Below are 27,141 nucleotides of genomic sequence, written 5' to 3' on the forward strand. Positions count from 1 at the left end.
TTTATTTACTGGCGTTTATCCTCAAGTACTAAGACAGAAAAGAGATGAGGTTCACAAGACATTTACAATCATGAGTGGCTCTAGCTAGATTATGCATGTGCATAGACAGGATCACACACAGCCATGATGTCCTCTATGATAGAATAGCTGTTGACACCACCTTGGCTAACATATGAAGAACCAGAGGGCTGCCAGCACCACTGGAACCCTACCTCAGCATCTGCAGGATAGGAATAAAGAGAAAGTTGAAGAAAAAGTTTTTAAACATTTTTTTGAAAAGGATGTAAAGATTGGTATTTATAGTGCAGAGCACATCTCTCAAGACTTAGATCTCCAATATGTAATACACAAATGAATGGATTAAGCAATTGGTGACCAATGAAATTATCTTTATTTCCTCCCCACTCCCAAATATCTACATTGCACAAGGTTCTGGCAATACATTACTGTTTTTGCACCAAAAACGTACAAATTTAAATATTGATACTGTGGGAGTTTAAAAATAAGAACAATTACATATTCTGCACCTCAAGCTTGTAACAATATGGTATATGCTTTCAGGCAGCTTCTTATCCCAGCAACATTACAGGCAGCTGGAATGATACTTTACAAAATAATGTACTTCTTCATCTGCAATATATTTTTGAAAAAACCTGAAATATCACAATAATTCAAAGCAGTAACATGGTTTTACCCTATCCATGTGGAGGAGATTTAAAGAATAATGATCATACATAATGCTTTGAAGGGGCCAATGGTCTGTTCAAAAGGCAGCTTTAAAAAAAACAGAAAACAATGTAACAAAAGTGCTTTTAGTTTTAAAAACACAGTACACTAGCACATAGATTATAAACTTAGTGTCAATCTCTCAACAGATTTTAACACAATGTGTTGCTAAAAAGGAGCTAAAAACAATTGCTTCACTCACTAGACCACATTTCAGGCTAAATGTACCCATTATGTGCAAAAATATTTATTTAAACTTAACAAGTTGTAACATTATTGAAGCTTTTAAATCAAGAATCAACTCCATGCAAACATCTGGAAGTAAAGAGCTATAATATTTTTATATTTATAGAAACATTTCCAACTGAAAGTCCTACATGATTTTTTTTTCTGATGTAGCCAATGTTTCATATGCAGTTTTCCTTTTTAAAAAAGCCCTTTTTTCATTAAAGGAAGAAAAAATGTATTGCACAAGAATAAGAAAAGCAAAGTGTTTGCTCTCTCCTACAAAATAGGGACCATCTAAAATAAAATCTTTAAAGCATCAATAGTTCCATTTAAAATTTAAAAAGGTCGATGAAGTGCTGAGGCGACACTGGTGTAGAGCAGCTTTCAGGATTGTTGGCTGTACATGGATGTCCTGTATCCTAATAAAAAGGAAAAATAACAACAAAATTAAAAGAAATCTTTAAGAGCTTTCTTGACTGATTACAATATCAAAAGACTTGCTACTCACACCATGCTTACTACTTCTCAAACAAGTCAAAGATAATATAGCTTTATGAAAAATGCCAGAAGCTGTTTAAAAAAAACATAACCAGTCCTTGTCCTCTAACATTGTACTTAACTATCAACATTCTGACTAGCCCATCAGTGAATTAGATGAATAACTATATAGCAGTTAGAATTCAAGGATGTAAATGTTTCAAAATACCTTGAATAATAAAGCAAGATGGTAGTCCTTTGAGGTCAAGGAAGAAGGAGGAGGAGTGGTAAGCATGAAGGGAAAAGGGGGAAAATGGACAAATAGGAACCATTAAAAGAATAGAGACAAAGATTTATCCACCCTGATGATCCTTTCCAGTGAACCTTTCCTAAATAAAGCTCCTGGTTCAACAATATTGCTCTTAATCGGTTAACGGAATGAAAAACAGAATTAAATGACACAAAATATATTCATGATATTATTGGCAATTTGTTTTATCAAGATATTGGAATATGTGATGATTTTCACTCATTAGGTAGCTATTGGGGCCAACCGTAAAGAACTAGAAGATACTAATTCATGAACAGACTTAATGAGACATAGATGCTAGATTTCTTGCTGTGCACAGCAGATAGATGCACAATGTTGGTACTTCATATTTCTAATGCGATAATTGAGAAACATAAACTGAATGATAATTGACATAAATTGTCCAGACTATACTCGTAAATATAAGGGATTTGATGAGAATCAACAACCATCAAACTATCCTCAACTTACAGGAAGAGGCCTGACTTAGAGCACTGTATCACAGTTGTACTTCAGTAACTTCGGGGTCTCTTCACACCATACAAATTTTGCTCTAAATAAGCAAATACTAATCATTTACAGAAAATTTAAAACCACATCTGGGATAAAGGAAGAGAGCCATGAATTTGAGATGGATTCAACTAAAAGTTTTAGATTCATGCAATCTCATCTATTATTATTTTGACACGAGCCGAGCTTCTGACCCCATATCCCCTCCACCAAGACTGCCTACTTCCACCTCCGTAATATTGCCTGTCTCCGCCACTGCCTCAGCCCATCTGCTGCTGAAACCCTCAAACATGGTTTTGTTACCTCCAGACTCAACTATTCCAATGTTTTCCTGATCAGCCTCCCATCTTCCACCCTCGATAAACTTGACCTCATCCAAAACTGTCCTAAATTGGCTTCCGGTTCACCAATGCTTCAATTTTTAAATTCCCATCCTAATGTTCCAATCCTTCTATGGCTTTGGTTCTCCCAGTCTCTATAACCTCCTCCAGCCCTGCAACCCTCCAAGAACTCTGCATTGCTCCAATTCTGTTCTTGTGCATACCTGATTTCCTTTGCCCTACCATTGGCAGCTAGGCCCTAAGCACTGGAATTCCCTCCCTAAACCACCTTTCTCTTCACTTTTAAGACGCTCCTTAAAACCTACCTCTTTGACAAGCTTTTGGTCACCTGTCCTAATATCACCTTCTTTGGCTTGGTGTCAATTTTTGACTCATTACGCTCCTGTGAAGAGCTTGAGATGTTTTACTATGTTAAAAGGTGCCATATAAATGCAAGTTGTTGTTGTCGTTGTTGGTAACACCACTTCAAAAAAACACTCCAGAAGTATTTGGGCAAACATTTAAACTTTATCAGATTGACACTGGATTTAGACACACTCAATAAAATATTACTTGAGTCTATAATTAATTCAAAACTCCCAAGTTAAAATGCAAAACTCATTCAGAAATAGAAAACAAATCAATTATTGGAAACTTGGCATCATTAAAATTCTTCACACTAGGATCAAACTAATAGATTTTTAAAAAATTATTTAAAAAAGGTATTCCACTGGACTTGAACTTCACACCAATTCCAGCAAGGTCAATGCAGCTTTGTGATAGAAGAACTTCCCTCCAGGCAACAGAGAATGCCAATGTACTGTCATATAGCACTGCCAACCATTCTGAGCTTACAAATCCAAGACCATAGGTATACAGTATTGCAAATAACAGACCTGTAACCTTACTTTAGCATTACATGGAATGACCATACCAACATCAAAATGCAAGTTTCAGATGGTGCTGTATCTTGTATATAGGATTCACCTAGTAATTTCGCAAGAACAATTCTGGATAATGTAGATTTGAAAAGGATGCACATTAGCTGCATTAAATGTTTAAAAAGTGATGCCAGCAAGCAGTTACAATTATGCTACTTGGTCACATCACTGGGGAAAAGGAAAAGCTCCATGAATGCACCCCCTGATGCATGCATAGAGTGCTACTCAGCAGTCTATCAGTGGGATTTCCAATGATAGCTGAAAAGAGCTTTTTTCTATCAGAAATTGAACATCAGTACAATGGGCTACTTGAGGTGTTTTTAAAAAAATCTCAGCACTAGATAGTCAAGAAAAAGATTTTCCAGGTGGACTTGGTACTGACAGCAAATAGATACTTTCTGCAAAAATCAGGTATCGCACATTCGGTAGTGAAAAAGTGCAAAAGATCATACAGCACTAAAACAAAGAGTACAGTACAGGATAAGCTACTTTTAAAAAAATGAAAGGCACAATTTTTGCATTTTCTTTTCCATTGCCTCCCCATAGCACAGTTGCGAAGATTTGGAATTTGGAGATTGCAAATGGGGGCAGGCATCTCTCTCTCTCTCTCTCTCTCTCTCTCATATATATATATATATATATATATATATATATATAAATAATAGTCTACACTTTAACCTACACATTAGTTTCCCACCTTTATCTTTAGAGTGGATAGGATTGTTTTTACCTTCCAGAACAAAATACTGCAATGGCGACAGAACTGTAGGGCATCTCCATATTGCTCTTTTTTTGGATAGTATTTCTGCAGTGTGAAATACATCAGCTTCCAGTCAACACGGCCCTTCTCGGTCAGAATCAGTTGTCTGCAGAACTGCACAGGACATCAGATGCAAAGTTAGGCTTAACTTTATGCTTACAACATTTCACTTGAAGTAAAATTACCTTAATTCAGAAGATCTTTGATGAAGGAGAAATGCCTCAAATTATTTTTGTTACAATGATGTCTCATGCAAGTAATTGAATAATGCATTTTATTGACTCTGAATCATTGTACAGTGACAAGTAAATGGGAGGGGGGGGGGGAAAGATTTGCCAAACGAATGTTATGAAGACCGTATGCCTTTAATACCTGGATTCCTCTTATAGCTACACCACCCCACCATCCATGTATTAACTGACACAAGATGAACTCAAACAAGTGTAACCTTCATAAATGTCTCATGACATTGGCCCAGTAGTTTCTGGAGGCAAAAGAAAAATGGGACAATTTGTACTGGGGTACCAAGCCACAAACCTTCCTGTGCCTTATGCATGCTCCAACAAACATGGTTCAGCGAGTAACAGTTTAGTATGAAATTATAGCAAAATTCTTGAGTGATATACAGTACTGATGTGCAGTTGTAGCAACCCTTTATTGCTGGCATCAATGTGCAGGTCTAGCTTGATTTCTAGCAAATTCTGTCATGCAATTACAATCAAGATCATTCAGAGGACCAACAGCCAGTCACATTTTTGTAATGCTTTACAGAGCAGATTATTACATGGAGTAGACAATTTTCAAATAACCTATGGACCATTCTTGTGGATCAACAATGCAAGATATAAAGTAGATCGTATTTTGGAGTTTTACTCCATTAATCTTTGTAGGGGCAGGAAGGAACTTTGAACAACCTTTCTTTAGGAGAGTAAGTGGATCTGAAGCCAAGATCAAACAGACTACATGGTTTGTGAAATTAAAAGACTTGATTAACTTTCTTCTCTAATAATTTTGTACTTTAAAAAAAAAATGTGGGAAGTTCTCAATTGAACTCCATGTAGAAATTGCACTTTACATCCTTCCCTCAACAGTGAGATCCAATTAATAATGCACAAAGGAATCACAAAAGACATCTTCCACAGAGAATTAAATATTCATTCCATTTGTTTTCCCTTTCTTTTTCAGAATCTAGCATGCTTAAGGTGCTTGGTTAATTCAAAACCAGCATCTTTGACAAAAACAGATTTATATATTTGTATAAAAAAGTTGGCTACGAGAGACAAAATTCCTACAGCTGTGAAGGGTGATGGTATGGCGAACTACAAGTGGGGAGGGAGGAATTAGACATGAAATAGGGTCCTTCCCATTTTGGACCCATTGGAAATCTCAGTTTTAGGGGCAGGATCATAATATTCCCACTCACAAATGGGTACGCATTATTACAATGGCATGTAAGTGAGGATAGAAAATCATAGATGCATTTTTTTCCCCCGCATATCCTTAACAACGTTGGGCACCAGGAATGCCTGGGTATTTCTGCCATTAATGCTGCCGAGCAGATGCAATTGGATTGCCTAAACTAACAGAAGACAGCCACACAGTTCTAAAGGTTTTTTTTATACAAGTTCTGCAGTCCTATGGGTCTGCTGACACTGCGACAAAGTGCCATAGTGAAATCCACCCCCATTCCTCCAAGTCAGGAGGGCATCCTAAATGCACCAGAAATGGTGCGGCACCCACCTAAAATATTCAAAGTAGCCTGACCCTGCATGTAGGCTAGATGGAGCTATTTATCTTTTACTATTCTCATTTTTCATATCTAATAACCCTTTAATTTGAATACATATTTTCAAAGTAGCCCAGTTCTGCATTCTAGGAGTATAGCCATTTCTCAATTTCAGCATTAACTTCAGTTGGCCACACAAATTAATTTAGTTTCATACCCTGACTGCATTTTATTAAACCACGTTCTACTTTATCTGATTGACTTACCTGTTTTTCTGCAAAATGGTACTGGCAAAGTTTTTTCCACAGATGTCTATCTTCACTGAGCACATGCAGAGTAGAAGTCACCTGACCCAAGCTGATTATGTCCAGACCATCTGAAAACCTATGCAGAATGCTGTTCTGCATGTGAAGTGGAAGGTCACTCAGTGTTGCACCATTATTTACTTGCTGTAAACACAAGAAGAAAAAGCATTAGTGCCATTAACAACTTCATCTAAAAAGGGACAAAAACTCCGTATTATAATAGGGCTTTTTATAATCTTGCCAGGCTTGGAAATATAGGCTCTGATTCAATTCAGATCTGCAAAAAAAAAAACACATTTCAGAGGTTTTTAGATTCTATGTTTTCAGATATGTTCTCGAAAAGTCAATCTTCAAATTCAGCTGTACACTTCCAAGCAAACATTGGTATAGAGATGCTACTGATGGGATGACATCCCAAATGTGCTGAGCTGCCGGTCAACTGTTCCAGGGAAAACAATGTGGTAGCTGGCACCTCCATTCCCCTGTTTTGTAACGGTTCTTCATTGGCATACAAACTGTGAACCTACATATTTTACTCTTCAAATGAGTGCTCAGTATTTGTATAATGTAAGTTGAATGAGAAACACTGGAAGCAAGCAGCCATGTAAAATAGGCAGAGAAGTGTAAAGTGATGCATTTTGGTAGGAAAAAAATGAGGAAAATCAATATAAACTAAATGGGACAATTTTAAAGGGCGTGTTGTAAAATTGGACTATAACTTGGTGTTGTAAAATTGTTTACAATTTATAAACAGAGGTATTGAGTACAAAAGCAAGGGAGTTAAGCTAAACCTTTATAAATCACTGGTTAGGCCCCAGCTGGAGTATTGTGTCCAATTTTGGAGAGACTAGAGAAGCTGGGGTTGTTCTCCTTAGATCAGAGAAGGTTAAGGGGAGATTTAATAGAGGTGTTTAAAATCAGGAAGTGATTTGATAGTTCCTCCTTATTTACTCTGTTTCCTGTGACAGAAGGGTCAATAGCGAGGGGACAGAGATTTAAGGTAATTGGCAAAACAACCAGAAGCGAGATGAGGAGAAATCTATTTACACAGTGAATTGTTATGATCTGGAAAGCACTGCCTGAAAGGGTGGTGGAAGCAGATTCAATAATAACTTTCAAACAGGAATTGGATAAATACTTCAAGAGGAAAAATTTGTAGGGCAGGGGAATAGGACTAATTGGATAGCTCTTTCGGAAAGCTGGCACAGGCATGATGGACTGAATGGCCTCCTTCTGTGCTGTATCATTCTATGATTCTATAAGGTGTAAAGCATACACGATTACACAAACATTTATTTACCTTTCTTTCCAAAGCATACATTTAGATATTGATTAGGAAGACATTATAGCCATCAAGTCTGAAACCTTGCATGTTTACATAAGAACATAAGAAATAGCAGGCGTAGGCCATACGCCCCCTCGAGCCTGCTCCACCACTCAATCAGATCATGACTGATCTTCGACCTCACCTCCATTTCCCCGCCCAATCCCATATCCCTTGCTTCCCCTACAGTCCAAAAATCTATCCATCTCAGCCTTGAATATATTCAATGACTCAGCATCCACAGCTCTCTGGGGTAGAGAATTCCAAAGATTCACAACCCTCTGTGTGAGGAAATTCCTCCTCATCTCAGTCTTGAATGGCCGATCCCTTATCCTGCGACTACTACCCCTAGTTCTAGACTCTCTAGCCAGGGAAAACAATCTCTCAATATCTACCCTGTCAAGCCCCCTCATAATCTTATGTTTCAATGAGATCACCTCTCAATCTTCTGAACTCCAGAGTATAGGCCCATTCTACTCTACCTTTCTTCAGAGGACAACCATGGAATCCAGGGGGCCTTGGCACTTTGGATACAAAACTGGCTTAGTGGCAGAAGGCAGAGGGTGATGGTCGAAGGTTGTTTTTGTGACTGGAAGCCTGTGGCCAGTGGGGTACCACAGGGATCGGTGCTGGGTCCCTTGCTGTTTGTGGTCTACATTAACGACTTGGATATGAATGTGAAAGGTATGATCAGTAAGTTCGCTGATGATACAAAAATTGGTAGGGTGGTAAATAGCGAGGAGGATAGCCTCAGTCTGCAGGACGATATAGATGGGTTGGTCAGATGGGCGGAACAGTGGCAAATGGAATTTAACCCGGAAAAGTGCGAGGTGATGCACTTTGGAGGGACTAACAAGGCAAGGGAATACACAATGAATGGGAGGACCCTAGGCAAGACAGAGGGTCAGAGGGATCTTGGTGTGCAAGTTCACAGATCCCTGAAGGCGGCGGAACAGGTAGATAAGGTGGTAAAGAAGGCATATGGGATACTTGCCTTTATTAGCCGAGGCATAGAATATAAGAGCAAGGAGGTTATGATGGAGCTGTATAAAACACTGGTTAGGCCACAGCTGGAGTACTGTGTGCAGTTCTGGTCGCCACACTACAGGAAGGATGTGATCGCTTTGGAGAGGGTGCAGAGGAGATTCACCAGGATGTTACCAGGGCTGGAGCGCTTCAGCTATGAAGAAGAGACTGGGAAGATTGGGTTTGTTTTCCTTGGAGCAGAGGAGGCTGAGGGGGGACATGATTGAGGTGTACAAAATTATGAGGGGCACAGATAGGATGGATACTAAGGAGCTTTTTCCCTTCGTTGAGGGTTCTATAACAAGGGGGCATAGATTCAAGGTAAAAGGCGGGAGGTTTAGAGGGGATTTGAGAAAGAACTTTTTCACCCAGAGGGTGGTTGGAGTCTGGAACTCACTGCCTGAAAGGGTTGTGGAGGCAGGAACCCTCACAACATTCAAGAAGCATTTGGATGAGCACTTGAAATGCCATACCATACAAGGCTACGGACCAAATGCTGGAATATGGGATTAGATTAGACAGGGCTTGACGGCCGGCGCGGACACGATGGGCCGAAGGGCCTCTATCCGTGCTGTATAACTCTATGACTCTATCTAACCCTCTCATCCCAGGAATCAATCTAGTGAACCTTCGTTGCACCGCCTCTAAGGCAAGTATATCCTTCCTTAGATAAGAAGAGCAAAACTATACGCAATACTGCAGGTGAGGTCTCACTAAAGCCCTGTACAATTATAGTTTATTTGCCCAGAAGCAACCCCAGTCACGGCAATTAGGGTGACATCAAGATAAGTCACCAATTTATGTTCCTTTAATACAACACACTGATCAACCACTAACCTAACAGATCATGCACCTGATCAACAAGTCAAAGCAAAACAAAGGGTATTAAGCAAGAAAGCAGGTTTAGTATTCCTACCCTGGTAATCTGCAGGTTATTTAGCTGGTGTTGCCAATTCAGAATAGTTTCCATACGGTAAACCCAGATGTTAATGTTCCCAACAAGGACACATCTTCCAACTTCGCGGACTAGGATACAGAGGGCAGAACCCAGATCCTGTAGAAGGTTTTTGATTAGTCGAGGATTCTGTTGGTCCTCAATTACTGTAACAAAACCAGAAAAGCATACTTCAACGCTCACACAATTGATTAAAAAAAAATATAGGATAGAATCATAGGTGAACTGGCAAATAATCTATTCAGCTTTGGGACTTTTGTTTAGTTATTGAAGTTACTGATGAGATGAATGTCAGCTGTCTGTGGATGGTTACAAATTAGTTTCGGCAAGCCTCAACCTAGTTCTTAGTTGGTACAAAACTGTTCCAAGATTGACATTAACAATCTTTATTCAGGGGTAAATCGGCTGGTGGAAATGGAAAAGTTCACATTTGTGAAGGTGGTCTTCTGCGATTAAGATTAAGGCAGCTTGTTTGAACTGACTAGGAGAAACTTCACGCTGAATCTGGAGTGTGTTATACCTGACCTGGTATGCTTGATGGCAATACTAATTGCCAAAAAGGTAGCACAAAGGTTCCTCAGTAATGACAACCCCAATTGTCTCATTTTGATCAGTACAAAAATTTATAAAAAGATAAATTTAAAATAAGAGTTCCATCCAACTTTAAAGTGATTTTGAAATGCATCAAAAGGGAAAAAAATGATTCACATGGTATGAAACTCACTACGGTATTTCACAACTCCTGTCTAATCATTTGTCTTCAACCCTCAAAGTTTCATATTAAGAGTGCTAGAATTCTAAATTAAAATAAGATGTGTGCTTTGATCATCCAATTGCCCAAGTAAGAATTTATTTGTTATGGGCTTAAAATTCCTAAGTATTCCTCAGTGTGTTATTTTTAGAGATACCACATAATTGAAAAATGCTTCCAGTAAACATGATTTGGCATGGCAACATATGGAAGCTGCACTTTTACAGGTATTGTCAATATTTTTACATGACAGAACATAAGATAATCAGTAAGTAGAAATAGGTGGTCATACATTCATATTAAGAACTCAGAAGGCAAGGACCTAAATGGATGCAAACAAGCATTCTACAATTCCTTTTGACAAAGCACAACAATAGTAAAGATTGACATATTTACTGGGGAAGAGGAGGAAATAAATACAGCCAGCTACTCTGATTTATTAGTAGGCTTTTAATACCACATTAACAAACCCAAAGTCAGATATGCCAGTTATCTTTTATGCAGAAGTCTACTCAGAATGTATCCAAAAGACAAGTTATGCCTGGATGTGCAAAGTAATAAACTATTTTTCTTTGGTGTAATCCAGATAACAATAAGAACTTTATTTCAGTGCTTACATTTGTAATCCATACATTTGCATGTGTGGATTAGGTACTGTCATCACATTGAATTAAATCATCTCAACTTTTCTCAGATAAAGCCTATGGTAATGATTGGATAATTCATGACGGAAGAGACTAAATTAATAATGCAGCAGACTACACCTTGTTAGTATTGTATTGAGCATGGATGAATCAGACTTACTAGTGTGCGAATTTCATAAGTGAGCAGGCAGGAAAAAAAGTGTCAGAGGTCCAGCAAGCAGGTAGGCAAAACATGTCTGCTAAAGCCTCAACCACATCTGCCAATGTACCTTAGCTGCTATGTAGGAGCCAGCATAAAAAAATCCTGGAAAAAAGGGAAAACAAAAACCTATGAAAAGAAATACTGCATTCACACAAGCACAATGGGCTCAATTTTAAAACCAAGCCGGGAAGGGGGCAGGGGGGTCAAATTGAGGACGGGATTAATTACGTAAGGACGTCTTTTTTTTTTGTCGGTTTCCCATCCGACTGACCAGCCTGAGTGATAGGCTGGTCTCAGTCGGACGGGAGAGCAGCCAGGGAGAGGACATGTTCAAGTAAGTCTGCAGGTAAGTCTTCGTTTGTATGGATTTGGGGGGGTGGGGGGAGGGTACGGGGGCATGGGTGGGCACAGGGGGAGGGATCGGGGGTGTGCGATCATTTTGGGGGGGGGTGGGGGTGGTCGGGGTCGGTGCAGGTAGGCTTGTTGGGCTTGGGGGAAGCACTCCTGCTCCTCCGGGCCCACAAGCTGTGCCTTTCTAGGCACCTAACTGTTAGGAGGCGAGAAGGCCAGAGACTTTCACGAGGCATAAAACAGAAGGCCCGGGAACCCCGGCGTTGAAATCAGGAAGTCCAGAAAAAGAGGCCCGAAGCCTCCTTGTAAGGTTTTAAGGCCCGACCCACTTCCTGGGAGTGGGATGGTTGCTCACCCCAGTGAGAACTGCTGCTGGCGACCCAGGAGGGAAGTACTTTGTAAGCGCAGTTCATGGTTCCCAATTCTCGCCCCATCCTGGCACTCGAGGCGCTGTCCATCTTCAGTTTCATCCACACTGCTAGAATTTCGTCGTGTCTAGTCCTGTCCCACCACCAGAAACACTTAGCCGGCCACTGCCTTTCGCAGTTTCACTCTGATTATCTTTCACTTGCGGAAAAATGTAGAGTTTCTCTTAAACATGAAAGCTATGTGCATATTGTTAAAGGAATTAATGGCTATAAAATGGGGTCATTTTTCTTTCTGTGTCGTAATGTAAACTAAGGTTCCCTCTTGCACGCTGATCAAAACACAGAATGATTCAAGAGTATAAGAATGTGTCTAAAAAGCATCATGTGGGACCAACAACAAAGAAATTACTTGTGCCTATAAATTTGTTTCTGTGAATTCCAATGGAAAAGATATCCTCATCTCCTGTCCTGTGGTGGAAACTGTTCATGCCAGTATCACTCTCACTCTTCCCCATGGAGAGTATTTTATTGGACAACGTGAACAAACTTTGGAAATTCCAGTGGTGCATGTGGGTATTTTAAAATATCACATGACCAACTGTCATGTGATCCACTGCCACGTGGTCGGATGTCATGTGCTCAAACCTCCAGGAATACATCCAGAGTTAGCAACCCTAGCTTATTCGTTCATGGGATGTGGGCATCGCTGGCAAGGCCAGCATTTATTGCCCATCCCTAATTGCCCTTGAGAAGGTGGTGGTGAGCCGTCTTCTTGAACTGCTACAGTCCGTGTAGTGAAGGTTCTCCCACTGTGCTGTTAGGTAGGGAGTTCCAAGATTTTGACCCAGCGACGATGAAGGAACGGCGATATATTTTCAAGTCGGGATGGTGAGTGACTTGGAGGGGAACGTGCAGGTGGTGTTGTTCCCATGTGCCTGCTGACCTTGTCCTTCTAGGTGGTAGAGGTCGTGGGTTTGGGAGGTGCTGTCGGAGAAGCCTTGGCGAGTTGCTGCAGTGCATCCTGTAGATGGTACACACTGCAGCCATGGTATGCCGGCGGTGAAAGGAGTGAATGTTTAGGGTGGTGGATGGGGTGTCAATCAAGCGGGCTGCTTTATCCTGGATGGTGTTGAGCTTCTTGAATGTTGTTGGAGCTGCACTCATCCAAGCAAGTGGAGAGTATTCCATCACACTCCTGACTTGCCTTGTAGATGGTGGAAAGGCTTTGGGGAGTTAGGAGGTGAGTCACTCGCCGCAGAATACCCAGCTTCTGACCTGCTCTTGTAGCCAAAGTATTTATATGGCTGGTCCAGTTAAGTTTCTGGTCAATAGTGACCCCCAGGATGTTGATGGTGGGGGAATTCAGCGATGGTAATGCCGTTGAATGTCAAGGGGTGACAAATAAGCAGGTTTCTCTCTCTTCACATCTCCCCCCACCCCCCCAACTATTCATATTTCCAAGTTGCAATTTCTTCTGCTAGTCGTTATGCAATAACTTACTGAGGAATAACAGCTAAAGAGATGGAACCACGGCCTTTTTAAGAGAAAGGAGTGTGGCATACCGGTATTGAGCCCATATGCCTAATTGTCTTTGGGATTCCATATCAGTCCAATCTCAGACCAAAGTCAATGTAGGTCAATTTGGAGATACAATTCATTTTACAAAGCAAATGTCTGGATTTATCTAGGTTTTATAGAAGTGTCCAACATACTTTTTATAAATGAAATAGGATATGTGCACTGTGAAAGAGAAAGATGATCAGTTTTAACCAATGAGATGACACCATCACCATCAGGAAAGTACACAATAAGTAGCTTTGCCAGCCATTGCTTACATTTCAACCTGGGAATTCACAGCAAACTTGCGCAAATTGGCTGCCGCATTTCCTACATTACAACAATGACTATGCTTCAAAAGTACTTCATTGTCTGTAAAGAGCTTTGGGATGTCCTGAGGTCATGAAAGGCGCTATATAAATGCAAGTCTTTCTTTTTAATGCTGCACCATTGCTTTACTTGAAAATTCTGCAGTCTTCAAGATAAATAAACGAAGTTTACACTGCAAAGGTCACTAATCTTGTGTTAGGTTTAAGACCTCTGAATATCTAGAGACAAAACAAGTCACTATCTATATGACAACTGAAACAAAATAGTTTCTTTGGAAGGAAGAACTTAGTATAGATCTCTTTACATTCCTAGTCTGAGAAGCACGTATTACATATTTGCACATTATAGGGTTGTATAAAGTTTACCTTTCCGAACAATCTTTTCCAAAATGTTGAAGTAGTTCTTCTGTGCAGCTCCACTTAAAGAGGTTAACTGTGAGTTTGCTATAAGCTGCAAAAGCTGTTGAGTTAAAAAGTTTTACAAATCATGAATCTTTAGAACAGTAAAATGAATTCCTCTTCACTACAGATCTGCGAACAAACAATTCATCATCAGTGGACACTTTTATTGTACAGTTGTAATAATAAAAGGAGTTAAAATAAAAATTAAATATAGAAATCAAATACAAAAACATACTTACTCCTCCAAGTTCACTTCTTGGCACAATGAAATGACTGGTACAAAGAATTATAGAATATATATCTGAACAGCATCAGATCAAGGAAAGACAAACGGTGCTTAGAGTTATTGATAGTAATGGTGCTTTTAAGGTGTTGATATACACAAAGGTAAGGATAGGAGAAATAAAGGCGAGTGGTTGGATTATGTTGGGAAGACAATGCTGCCAAGCTTCAAGGGCAAATGCTTATGCACTTCCTCATATCACTAGTAGGTGTATTTTACTGGAGATATTGTTTTCCTGTAGCAGTCTGCTTAAAAAAAAAATCCATATAACCGCAGCATGTATCATCTGGTACAACAGCTCTGCAGTTCGAATTATGTGATATAGTCATGGTTGCATGGTGTCGAAGAACTTTTCACTCAATTGCAATACTGAAGTTCATAAACTGATTATTAAAGACACACAAACAGGAGGGTTTCAAGACACTGAAAAGCCTTACGCTCAAAATTTGAATGGTTTGGCATTGGAACCCTTCAATGCCATAATATTTTGCAAGTTATATTTGTTCAGTGTTCCAAGACCCAAGATGGATCCATATCTTCTAAACTTCCTGGAAATCAGAAAATAATGGGGAGTGTTCGATAGCCATAGATGATAAATTCTCTGTGGCCAGTGTATGCACCAATTGAAGATCCTCCAGATTATTCAGCTGGACTTCTCTGCAAAATCGTAGAAGATTAAACTTGAAAATGCAGAGAGTACTGCACTCGATAGTGTTCCAGACCTAGCCACTGATAGTGATCTCATCCTGCTTAGCCACAAATAGGTGCAAAGTGGAGAGTTACGACCAATTCCATTTAAATCAAACAAAATAGTGATAATATAATTAATACCAGGTGGCAGCAATTGGATAACCTACCTCATGCAGGATTCTCAATGCCCTGGTACAGGCTGACAGTAAAGGGATAATAATATCAGCTTCAGTAAGCACCAACACGTAATGGATTGGATTGGGAAGTATGGAAAAACCTGGGCCAATTTATTTTGATCACTATCATTGGGATGCCATGGGGAGCATATTCTGAATGGAGGAGAGATCAGAATAAGGGAAAGGTCTATTGATGTATCTAATTTATTCTGTTCTGCAGCGTGTTTTACATACTTTGAAGCCAGCACTGTCATTTTTGGAAGTCACGAACCGTCAAGGACCAACAATAACGAAAACTTGCATTTATATAGCGCCTTTAACATAGTAAAACATCCCAAGGCATTTCACAGGAGTATTATCAAACAAAATTTGACACCGAGCCACATAAGGAAATTTATTTTTATTCATTCGTGGGATGTGGTCGTCACTGGCGAGGCCAGCATTTATTGCCCATCCCTAATTGCCCTCGAGAAGGTGGTGGTGAGCCGCCTTCTTGAATTGCCACAGTCCGTGTAGTGAAGGTTCTACCACAGTGCTGTTAGGAAGGGAGTTCTAGGATTTTGACCCAGTGACGATGAAGGAACGGCGATATATTTCCAAGTCGGGATGGTGTGTGGCTTGGAGGGGAACGTGCAGGTGGTGTCGTCCCCATGTGCCTACGGCCCTTGTCCTTCTAGGTGGTAGAGGTTGCGGGCTTGGGAGGTGCTGTCGAAGAAGCCTTGGCGAGTTGTCGCAGTGCATTCCGTGGATGGTACACACTGCAGCCACAGTGCGCCGGCGGTGAAGGGAGTGAATGTTTAGGGTGGTGGATGGGGTGCCGATCAAGCGGGCTGCTTTGTCCTGGATGGTGTCGAGCTTCTCGAGTGTTGTTGGAGCTGCATTCTTTCAGGCAAGTGGAGAGTATTCCATCACACTCCTGACTTGTGCCCTGTAGATGGTGGAAAGGCTTTGGGGAGTCAGGAGGTGAGTCACTCGCCACAGAATACCCAGCCTCTAACATGCTCTTGTAGCCACAGTATTTATATGGCTGGTCCAGTTAAGTTTCTGGTCAATGGTGACCCCCAGGATGTTGATGGTGGGGGAATTCGGCGACGGTAATGCCGTTGAATGTCAAGGGGAGGTGGTTAGACTCTCTCTTGTTGGAGATGGTCATTGCCTGGCACGAATGTTACTTGCCACTTATCAGCCCAAGCCTGGATGTTATCCAGCTCTTACTGCATGCGGGCACGGACTGCTTCATTATCTGAGGGGTTGTGAATGGAACTGAACACTGTGCAATCATCAGCGAACATCCCCATTTCTGACCTTATGATGGAGGGAAGGTCATTGATGAAGCAGCTGAAGATGGTTGGGCCTAGGACACTGCCCTGAGGAACTCCTATGCAATGTTCTGGGGCTGAGATGATTGGCCTCCAACAACCACTACCATCTTCCTTTGTGCTAGGTATGACTCCAGCCACTGGAGAGTTTTCCCCCTGATTCCCTTTGACTTCAATTTTACTAGGTGCCACACTCTGTCAAATGCTGGCTTGATATCAAGGGCAGTCACTCTCACCTCACCTCTGGAATTCAGCTCTTTTGTCCATGTTTGGACCAAGGCTGTATTGAGGTCTGGGGCCGAGCGGTCCTGGCGGAACCCAAACTGAGCATCGATGAGCAGGTTATTGGTGAGTAAATGCACAATCGATGACGCCTTCCATCACTTTGCTGATGATTGAGAGTAGGCTGACGGGGCGGTAATTGGCCAGATTGGATTTGTCCTGCTTTTTGTGGACAGGACATACCTGGGCAATTTTCCACATTGTCTCAGGGATACGATCGCCTTCGTACAGGACAGTGGGGTGAACACCTGCCTAATCAGCCTGGACCAGGAGTAGGCCTTTGACAGAATATCCCACATGTACATGATGGACGAACTCTCCAAAATGGGGCTTGGGGAGGGAATCCGCAATTGGATCCAACTGCTCTACACAAACATCAATAGCGCAGTTTCAATCAACGGGTGGGAATCAGAAAGCTTTCCGATCAAATCTGGAGTCAGGCAGGGCTGTCCTCTCTCCTTCGTCTTGTTCGTGTGTTGCATCGAACCCTTTGCCGAGTCCATCAGGAGGGATGCGGGCATAAGAGGGGTGACGATCCCAGGCAGCGGAGGCACTCAGGTCAAGGCCTCCCTGTACATGGACGACGTCGCTGTCTTTTGCTCGGATCAGCTGTCGGTCCGCAGATTGATGAGCATCTGCGACCAGTTCGAACTGGCCTCGGGCCAGGGTAAATCGCAGCAAGAGCGAGGCCATGTTCTTTGGGAACTGGACCGTTCACCGTCAGGTCGGATTACCTGAAGGTGCTGGGGATCTGGTTCGGGGGGCCGGGGCGTGCACCAAAAACTGGGAGGAGCGTATTGCCAAGGTTAAGCAGAAACTGGGACTGTGGGATCGGCGATCCCTCTCGATCGTGGGCAAAAACCTGGTCATCAGGTGCGAGGTGCTCTCAGTGTTGCTGTACATGGCGCAGGTCTGGCCCATACCTCGCTCCTGCGCCGCGACAGTCACCCGAGCCATCTTCCACTTTATCTGGAGATCAAAAATGGACAGTGTCCGCAGGGACACGATGTACAAATCTCCAGAGAAAGGGGGGAAAGGCGTGCCCAACACGGCCCTCATCCTGATGGCCACCTTTGTGTGTGACTGCATCAAGCTGTGCCTAGACCCTCGGTACGCAAACACAAAGTGTCACTAAGTGCTGAGGTTCTACCTGTCCCTGGTGTTGAGAAGGATGGGCCTGGCCACGCTGCCACGGAATGCTCCGTCCAGTTGGACCGTTCCGCCCCACCTGTCCTTCGTGGAAAAGTTTGTGCAGAAAAACACTTTGACCACAAGGCAATCAGCAAATGGTCCGCACGCAACATCCTCAAGACCCTGCGGGAAAAGGAGATGGTGGATCCTGTCGGTTGGTTCCCCGAGCGGACTGTCAATGTCATTTGGCAGAACGCCTCATCGCCAGAGCTTTCAAACAAGCACAAGACCTAGCTTGGCTGGTGGTGAGAAGGGCCCTTCCCGTCAGATCCTTCATGCACTCCCGGAGTCTCAGCACCACTGCGCGCTGTCCCCGAGGAGGCTGTGGTGGAGACGAGGCCGTCACCCATCTCCTCCTGGAATGTGCCTTTGCAAACAAGGTCTGGAGAGAGATGCAGTGGTATCTGTCCAGGTTCGTCCCGAGCAGTTCCGTAACACAGGATTCTGTGCTCTACGGGCTGTTCCCGGGGACGCACACTGAGACGGACATCAACTGCTGCTGGAAGACCATCAACTCGGTGAAAGATGCCCCTTGGTCTGCCCGAAACTTGTTGGTCTTCCAGTGCAAGGAGCTGTCCTCGACCGAGTGTTGCAGACTGGCACATTCCAAGGTCCAGGCCTACGTGCTCAGGGACGCACTGAGGATGGGTGCGGCCGCTGCAAAGGGTCTGTGGGGAAAGGCAACCATTTAGAGCCTTCCCGCCAGTGTATACCGAGAGGCTGAAATCAGGGAAAAACCCCTTGGGCAGAATGTAAAATTCAAACTGATGTAATGAAATGTAATGTACCTGTAATGAATCACCTGTATTGATTGTGATGCAATGAGGCACCCTAGAGTGTCATGAACTGTAATTATGTCCAATGTGTTCATTGAACTGTACTTGATGGAACCTGCAAATTGTATAATCTGTATTGTGTACGTTTGGAATGAGATATGACAACTGTATTGTATGTATTGTTGCAAATTTTATGAATAAAGTATATTTTTTGAAAAATTTTTTTTTCCACATTGTCGGGTGGATGCCACTGTTGTAGCTGTACTGGAACAGTTTGGGTAGAGGCGCGGCTAGTTCTGGAGCACAAGTCTTCAGCACCACAGCCGGGATGTTGTCGGGGCCCATAGCCTTTGCTGTATCCAGTGCACTCAGCCGTTTCTTGATATCACGTGGAGTGAATCGAATTGGCTGAAGACTGGCTTCTGTGATGGTGGGGATATCGGGAGGAGGCTGAGATGGATCATCCACTCGGCCCTTCTGGCTGAAGATGGTTGCAAACGCTTCAGCCTTGTCTTTTGCACTCACGTGCTGGACTCCGCCATCATTGAGGATGGGGATGTTTACAGACCCTGCTCCACCGTTAGTTGTTTAATTGTCCACCATTCACAACTAGATGTGGCAGGACTGCAGAGCTTTGATTTGATTCGTTGGTTGTGGAATCACTTAGCTCTGTCTATAGCATGTTGCTTCCGCTGTTTAGCATGCATGTAGTCCTCAGTTGTAGCTTCCCCAGGTTGGCACCTCATTTTTAGGTACGCCTGGTGCTGCTCCTGGCATGCTCTTCTACACTCCTCATTGAACCAGGGTTGATCCCCTGGCTTGTTGGTAATGGTAGTGAGGAATATGCCGGGCCACGAGGTTACAGATTGTGCTGGAATACAATTCTGCTGCTGCTGATGGCCCACTGCGCCTCATGGATGCCCAGTTTTGAGCTGCTAGATCTGTTCTGAATCTATCCCATTTAGCACGCTGACAGTGCAACACAACACATTGGATGGTGGCCTCAGTGCGAAGATGGGACTTCATCTCCACGAGTACAGTGCGGTGGTCACGCCTACCAATACTGTCATGGACAGATGCATTTGCGACAGGTAGATTGGTGAGGACGAGGTCAAGTAGGTTTTTCCCCTCGTGTTAAGTTTGCTCACCACCTGCCGCAGGCCCAGTCTGGCAGCTATGTCCTTTTGGACTCGGCCAGCTCGGTCAGTAGTGGTGCTACCGAGCCACTCTTGATGATGGACATTGAAGTACCCCACCCAGAGTGCATCTGTGGCCTTGCTACCCTCAGTGCTTCCTCTAAGTGGTGCTCAACATGGAGGAGGACTGATTTATCAGCTGAGAGAGGATGGTAAGTGGTAATCAGCAGGAGGTTTCCTTGCCCATGTTTGGCCCATATTAGGACAGGCGACCACAACCTTGGTCAAAGAGGTAGGTTTTAAAGGAGCGTCTTAAAAGGAGAGAGAGGTAGAGAGGCAGAACGGTTTAGAGAGGGAATGTAAGAGCTTGGGGACTAGGCAACAGAAGACATGGCTGCCAACGGTGGAGCAATTAAAATCAGTGATGCGCAAGAGGCAAGAATTGGAGGAGCGCAGAGATCTTGGAGGGTTGTAGGGCTGGAGGAGGTTACAGAGGTAGGGAGGGGCGAAGCCATGGAGAGATTTGAAAACAAGGATGAGAATTTTAAAATCGAGGCATTCCCTAACCAGGAGCCAACGTAGGTCAGCAAGCATAAGTGTGATGAGAGAACAGGACTTGGTGTGAGTTAGGATACGGGCAGCAGAATTTTGGATGTGCTCAAGTTTATGGAAGGTGGAAGATGGGAGGCCAGCCACAAGAGCATTGGAGTAGTTGAGTCTAGAAGTAACAAAGGCATGGATGAGGGTTTCAGCAGCAGATGAGCTGAGGCAGGGGCAGAGATGGGCGATGATATGGAGGTGGAAGTAGGCGGTCGTGGTGATGGAGCAGATATGTGGTCGGAAGCTCATCTCAGGGGCAAATAGGATGGCAAAGTTGTGAATGGTCTGGTTCAGACAGGGAGAGGGATGAAGTCGGTAGCTAGGGAGTTTGCGGCGGTGACCAAAGACAATGGCTTTCGTCTTCCCAATATTTAGTGGTATGGTAGCATAGTGGTTATGTTACTGGACTAGTAATCCAGAGTTATGAGTTCAAATCCTGCCACGGCAGCTGGGGAATTTAGATTCAATTAAATAAAATCTAGAATTAAAAAAAACTAGTATCAGTAATGATTGTCGTAAAAACCCATCTGGTTCACTAATGCCCTTAAGGGAATGAAACCTGCCATCCTGGCCTATATGTGACTCCAGACCCACAGCAACGTGGTTGTTTCTTAATCGCCCTCTGAAATGGCCTAGCAAGCCACTCAGTTGTACAATCTCACTAATGAAAGTCACAATAAAAATATAACCAGACGGACCACCCGGCATCGGACCACGAGGCACCGGACACGACAAATGGAAACCAAGCCCAGTTGACCCTGCAAAGAGCTCCTCACTAACATCTGGGGACTTGTGCCAAAATTGGGAGAGCTGTCCCACAGACTAGTCAAGCAACAGCCTGACATAGCCATACTCACAGAATCATACCTTTCAGCCAAAGTCCCAAACTCTTCCATCACCACCCCTGGGTATGTCCTGTCCTGCCGGTGGGACAGGACCAGAGGTGGCGGTACAGTGATATACAGTCAGGAGGGAGTGGCCCTGGGAATCCTCAACATTGACACAGAATCTCATGGCATCAGGCCAAAAATGAGGTGCCAACCTGGTGAAGCTACAACACAGGACTATATGCATGCTAAACAGCAGAAGCAACATGCTATAGACAGATCTAAGCGATTCCACAACCAATGGACCGGATCAAAGCTCTGCAGTCCTGCCACATCCAGTTGTGAATGGTGGTGGACAATTAAACAACTAACAGGAGGAGGTGGCTCTGTAAACATCTCCATCCACAATGATTGCGGTGTCCAGCACGTGAGTGCAAAAGTCAAGGCTGAAGCGTTTGCAACCATCTTCAGCCAGAAGTGCTGAGTGGATGATCCATCTTGGCCTCGTCCCACTTCAATCTTCACAGGAGCCAGTCTTCAGCCAATTCGATTCACTCCACGTGATATCAAGAAACGGCTGAGTGCACTGGATACAGCAAAGGCTATGGGCCCCGACAACATCCTGGCTGTATTGCTGAAGACTTGTGCTCCAGAACTAGCCATGCCTCCAGCCAAACTGTTCCATTAGCTACAACACTGGCATCTACCGACAATGTGGAAAATTGCCCAGGCATGTCCTGTCCACAAAAAGCAAGACAAATCCAATCCAGCCAATTACCGCCCCATCAGTCTACTTTCAATCATCAGCAAAGAGATGGAAGGTGCCGTCGACAGTGCTATCAAGCGGCACTTACTCACCAATAACATGCTTACTGATGCTCAGTTTGGGTTCCGCCAGGACCACTCGGTTCCAGACCTCATTACAGCCTTGGTCCAAACGTGGACAAAAGAGCTGAAATCCAGAGGTGAGGTGAGAGTGACTGCCCTTGACATCAAGGCAGCATTTGACCGAGTGTGGCACCAAGGAGCCCTAGTAAAATTGAAGTCAGGGGGAAAACCCTCCAGTGGCTGGAGTCATACCTAGCACAAAGGAAGATGGTAGTGGTTGTTGGAGGCCAATTATCTCAGCCACAGGACATAGCTGCAGGAGTTCCTCAGGGCAGTGTCTTACGCCCAACCATCTTCGGCTGCTTCATCAATGACCTTCCCTCCATCATAAGGTCAGAAATGGGGATGTTTTCTGATGATTGCAGTGTTTAGTTCCATTCGCAACCCCTCAGATAATGAAGCAGTCCGTGCCTGCATGCAGCAAGACCTGGACAACATCCAGGCTTGGGCTCATAAGTGGCAAGTAACATTTGCACTAGACAAGTGCCAGGCAATGACCATCTCCAACAAGAGAGAATCTAACCACCTCCCCTTGACATTCAACGGCATTACCATCGCCGAATCCCCCACCATCAACATCCTGGGGGTCACCATTGACCAGAAACTTAACTGGACCAGCCACATAAATACAGTGGCTACAAGAGCAGGTCAGAGGCTGGGTATTCTGCGGTGAATGACTCACCTCCTGACTCCCCAAAGCCTTTCCACCATCTTCAAGGCACAGGTCAGGTGTGTGATGGAATACTCTCCACTTGCCTGGATGAACGCAGCTCCAACAGCACTCAAGAAGCTCGACACCATCCAGGACAAAGCAGCCCTCGATTGGCACCCCATCCACCACCCTAAACATTCACTCCCTTCACCACCGGCACACCGTGGCTGCTGTGTGTGCCATCCACAGGATGCACTGCAGTAACTCGCCAAGGCTTCTTCGACAGCACCTCCCAAACCCCGACCTCTACCACCTAGAACTACAAGGGCAGCAGGCACATGGGAACAACACCACCTGCACATTCCCCTCTGAGTCACACACCATCCTGACTTAGAAATACATCGCCGTTCCTTGGGTCGCTGGGTCAAAATCCAGGAACTCCCTACACAACAGCACGGTGGGAGAACCTTCACCACACGGACTGCAGCGGTTCAAGGCGGTGGCTTACCATCACCTTCTCAAGGGCAATTAGGGATGGGCAATAAATGCTGGCCTTGCCAGCGACGCCCACATCTCATGAACAAATAAAAAAAAAGTTGGAGGAAACTTTTGCTCATCCAGTACTGGATGTCGGACAGCAGTGTGACAAATGAAAGACAGTGGAGGGGTTGACAGAGGTGGTGGTGAGGTAGAGCTGAGTGTCGTCAACGTACACATGGAATCTGACGTCGTATTTTCGGATGATGTTGCCGACGGGCAGCTTGCTGATTTAAAAAATAGGAGGGGGCCCAGGCTAGATCCTTGGAGGATTCCAGAAGTAACAATGCGGGAGCAGAAAGAAAAGCCATTGCAGGTAATTTTCTGGCTACGAATGGATAGATAAGAGTGGAACCAGGCGAGCGTAGACCCACCCAGCTGGACAATGGAGGAGAGGTATTAGGAACATAGGAATAGGAGTAGGCCATTTAGCCCCTCAAGCCTGTTCCACCATTCAATGAGATCATGGCTGATCTACGACCCAACTCCTTATACCTGTCCTAACCCAAGTTATTAAGGGATACGGGGCTAACAAAAATTAACAATTGAGCTAGCATCAACTGCTGTTTGCGGAAGAGTTCTCCAAATTTCTACCACCCTTTGCATGTAGAAGTGTTTCCTAATTTCACTCCTGAAAGTCCTGGCTCTAATCTTTAGGCTATGTCCCCTAGTCCTAGACTCCCCAACCAGCAGAAATAGTTTCTCTCTACCTACCCTATCCGTTCCCTTTAATATCTTGAAAACTTTGATCTAATCACCCCTTAATCTTCACTCACCTGACGAAGGAGAAAGCCTCCGAAAGCTTGTGATTTTCAAATAAAACTGTTGGACTATAACCTGGTGTTGTAAGATTCCTTACATTAATCTTCTAAATTTCAGGCAATACAGCCCTAGTTTGTGTAATCTCTCCTCTTAATTTAACCCTTGGTGTCCAAGGTTTCAGTTTCTCCCTATTTACTTTATCAAAACCCTTCCTGATTTTGAACACATTTTATTAAATCTCCATTTAACCTTCTCTGAGGAATAGCTCGAAACAGTGAAGAGACTTAGGAGTCCACGTACAGGTACACAAAATAATCAAAAAGGCTAATGGAATGCTGGCCTTTATATCTAGAGGACTAGAATACAATGGGGCCTCAGCTAGTCACTGATAGAGGCATTCAAAATCATGAAGGGTCTCGACAGAGTAGATAGAGAGAAACTGTTCCCATTGGCAGAAGGGTGAAGAACCAGAGGACATAGATTGGAGGTGATTGGCAAACGAACCAAAGGCGATATGAGGAAAAACTTTTTTTTTTAAAAATCACAAGCGGTTAAGATCTGGAATGCACTGCCTGAGAGGGTGGTGGAGGCAGATTCAATTGAGGCTTTCAAAAGGGAATCGGATAAGTGCTTGAAGAGAAAAAATTTGCAGGGCTACGGGGATAGGGCGGGGGAGTGGTACTAGCTGGATTGCTCTTGCAGAGAATCGACACGGACTCAATGGGCTGAATAGCCTCCTTCCGTGCTATAACCATTCTATGATTCTAAGTTATGCTACAGCTATACAAAGCCCTGGTTAGACCACACCTGGAGTACTGTGTTCAGTTCTGGGCACCACACCTTAGGAAGGATACATTGGCCTTGGAGGGAGTGCAGTGTAGATTTACTATAATGATAGGGGATTCTCAGAGTTGGGGGCACAGTCTAAAAATTAGAGCCAGACCTTTCAGGAGTGAGATTAGAAAACATTTCTACACACAAAGGGTGGTAGAAGTTTGGAACTCTCTTCCACAAACGGCAACTGATACTAGCTCAATTGCTAAATTTAAATCTGAGATAGATAGCTTTTTGGCAACCAAAGGTATAAAGGGATTTGGGCCAAAGGCAGGTATATGGAGTTAGATCACAGATCAGCCATGATCTTATCAAGTACCGGAGCAGGCTCGAGGGGCTGAATGGCCTACTCCTGTTCCTATATTCCTATACCTGGACTCCAAGGGTTAAATTACGAGGAGATTACATGAACTAGGGTGGTATTCCCTGGAATTTAGAAGATGAAGGGGTGATTAGATCAAAGTTTTCAAGAAATTAAGGGGAACGGATAGGGTCGATAGAGAGAAACTATTTCCAGTGGTTGAGGAGTCTCGGACTAGGGAACATAGCCTAAAAATTAGAGCCAGGACTTTCAGGAGTGAAATTAGGAAACACTTCTACATTCAAAGGGTGGTAGAAGTTTGGAACTCTCTTCCGCAAACAGCAGTTGATGCTAGCTCAATTGTTAATTTTAAATCTGAGATTGATAGATTTTTGTTAGCCGCAGGTATTAAGGGGTATGGGGCTAAGGAAAGTATATGGAGTTAGGTCATAGATCAGCCATTTCAGTGATGGCGGAACAGGCACAAGGGACTAAATGGCCTACTCCTGTTCCTATGCTCTAAGAAGTACAAACCCAACTTCTTTAGTCTCTCCATGTAACTGAAGTCCTGCATTCTTGGTACCATTCTAGTGAATCTCCTCTGCATCCTCGCCAAAGCCTTGACATCCTTCCTAAAGTGTGGTGCCCAAAATTGGTCACAATATTCCAGCTGGGGCCAAACCAGTGATTTATAAAGGTTTAGCATAACTTTATTGCTTTTGTAATCTGTGCCTCGGTTTATAAAGCCAAGGATCCCGTATGCTTTTTTAGCCGCCGTCTCAACTCGTCCTGCCACCTTCAAAGATTTATGTACCCCCAGCTCTCTCTGTTCCAGCACCCCCTCTAAAATTAAACCATTTATTTTATATTGCCCCTCCTCGTTCATCCTACCAAAATGCATCACTTCACACTTCTCTGGTTAAATTGCATCTGCTGTGTCTGCCCATTTCACCAGTCAGTCCATGTCCTCCTGAAGTCTATTACTATCCTTCACACCGTTTACTACATTTCCAAGTTTCGTGTCATCTGCAAACCTTGAAATTATGCCGTGTGTCCCATTAACAGGTCACTCCTATGCTCTATTTACAACTCATTAGCTTAATTTAAATTTAATTTACAAAATAGGCAAAAAAAAATCCCTGAAGTTTAAAAGTTATTCATTGAAGTATACTACTATATAACAAATTCAATGCTTGGAGCACCATGCAAACTAGAAATGCCATGGCCATGCAATTTATCATACAACACAATGTATCTGTACATCAGCTGTCGACTCTTAAAATTCATAATTCAAGACAAAATAAGTGAGCATTTAGAAATGGATCAATCAAGGGCAGCCAGTGTGGATTTATTAAAGGAGTCTTGTTTAACAAATTTAATAGATTTTTTTTTGAAGAGGTGACCAATTGAATAAAGGTAATGCAGTACATGTAGTGTATATGGATTTTCAGGTGACTCTTAAGAGGCTTGATGCATGGATAGAAAATTTTGTTGACAGACTAGAAACAATAGAGATGATTTTAACCCTGCCTGCCTGGCAGAAACCAGGTAAGTGAGCAGTTAAAATTGCCCAAGAGACTCATTCACTGACATCTTGCAGGCTTTGATTTTAACCTGCTCTTCTGAAATTGGCGTGGTCCTTCATTAAATATGCAAATTGGGCTCCAGTTATGAC

At 43.4% G+C, this 27,141-nt stretch overlaps 1 protein-coding gene across 2 annotated transcripts in view; it reads right to left on the bottom strand.

The window, feature by feature from the left end:
• Positions 1–372: 372 nt before the first annotated feature.
• fbxo25 (F-box protein 25) overlaps positions 373–27,141 on the bottom strand; it is a 60,881-nt gene continuing 34,112 nt past the window's right edge. The window contains exons 6-11 of one of the 2 annotated variants that reach the window (XM_067984188.1): positions 14,177–14,270; positions 9,570–9,754; positions 6,265–6,447; positions 4,243–4,386; positions 1,661–1,687; positions 373–1,373 (exon numbers count right to left, since the gene is read on the bottom strand). In XM_067984188.1, the coding sequence (XP_067840289.1) occupies positions 1,284–1,373; positions 1,661–1,687; positions 4,243–4,386; positions 6,265–6,447; positions 9,570–9,754; positions 14,177–14,270 (723 nt within the window). In that variant the 3' untranslated portion in view covers positions 373–1,283. The remainder of the gene's footprint in view (positions 1,374–1,660; positions 1,688–4,242; positions 4,387–6,264; positions 6,448–9,569; positions 9,755–14,176; positions 14,271–27,141) is intronic. The other variant, XM_067984189.1, reaches the window with a different exon arrangement.

The sequence above is a fragment of the Heptranchias perlo genome, chromosome 5 (assembly GCF_035084215.1).
Source record: "Heptranchias perlo isolate sHepPer1 chromosome 5, sHepPer1.hap1, whole genome shotgun sequence".
NCBI lineage: Eukaryota > Metazoa > Chordata > Chondrichthyes > Hexanchiformes > Hexanchidae > Heptranchias > Heptranchias perlo.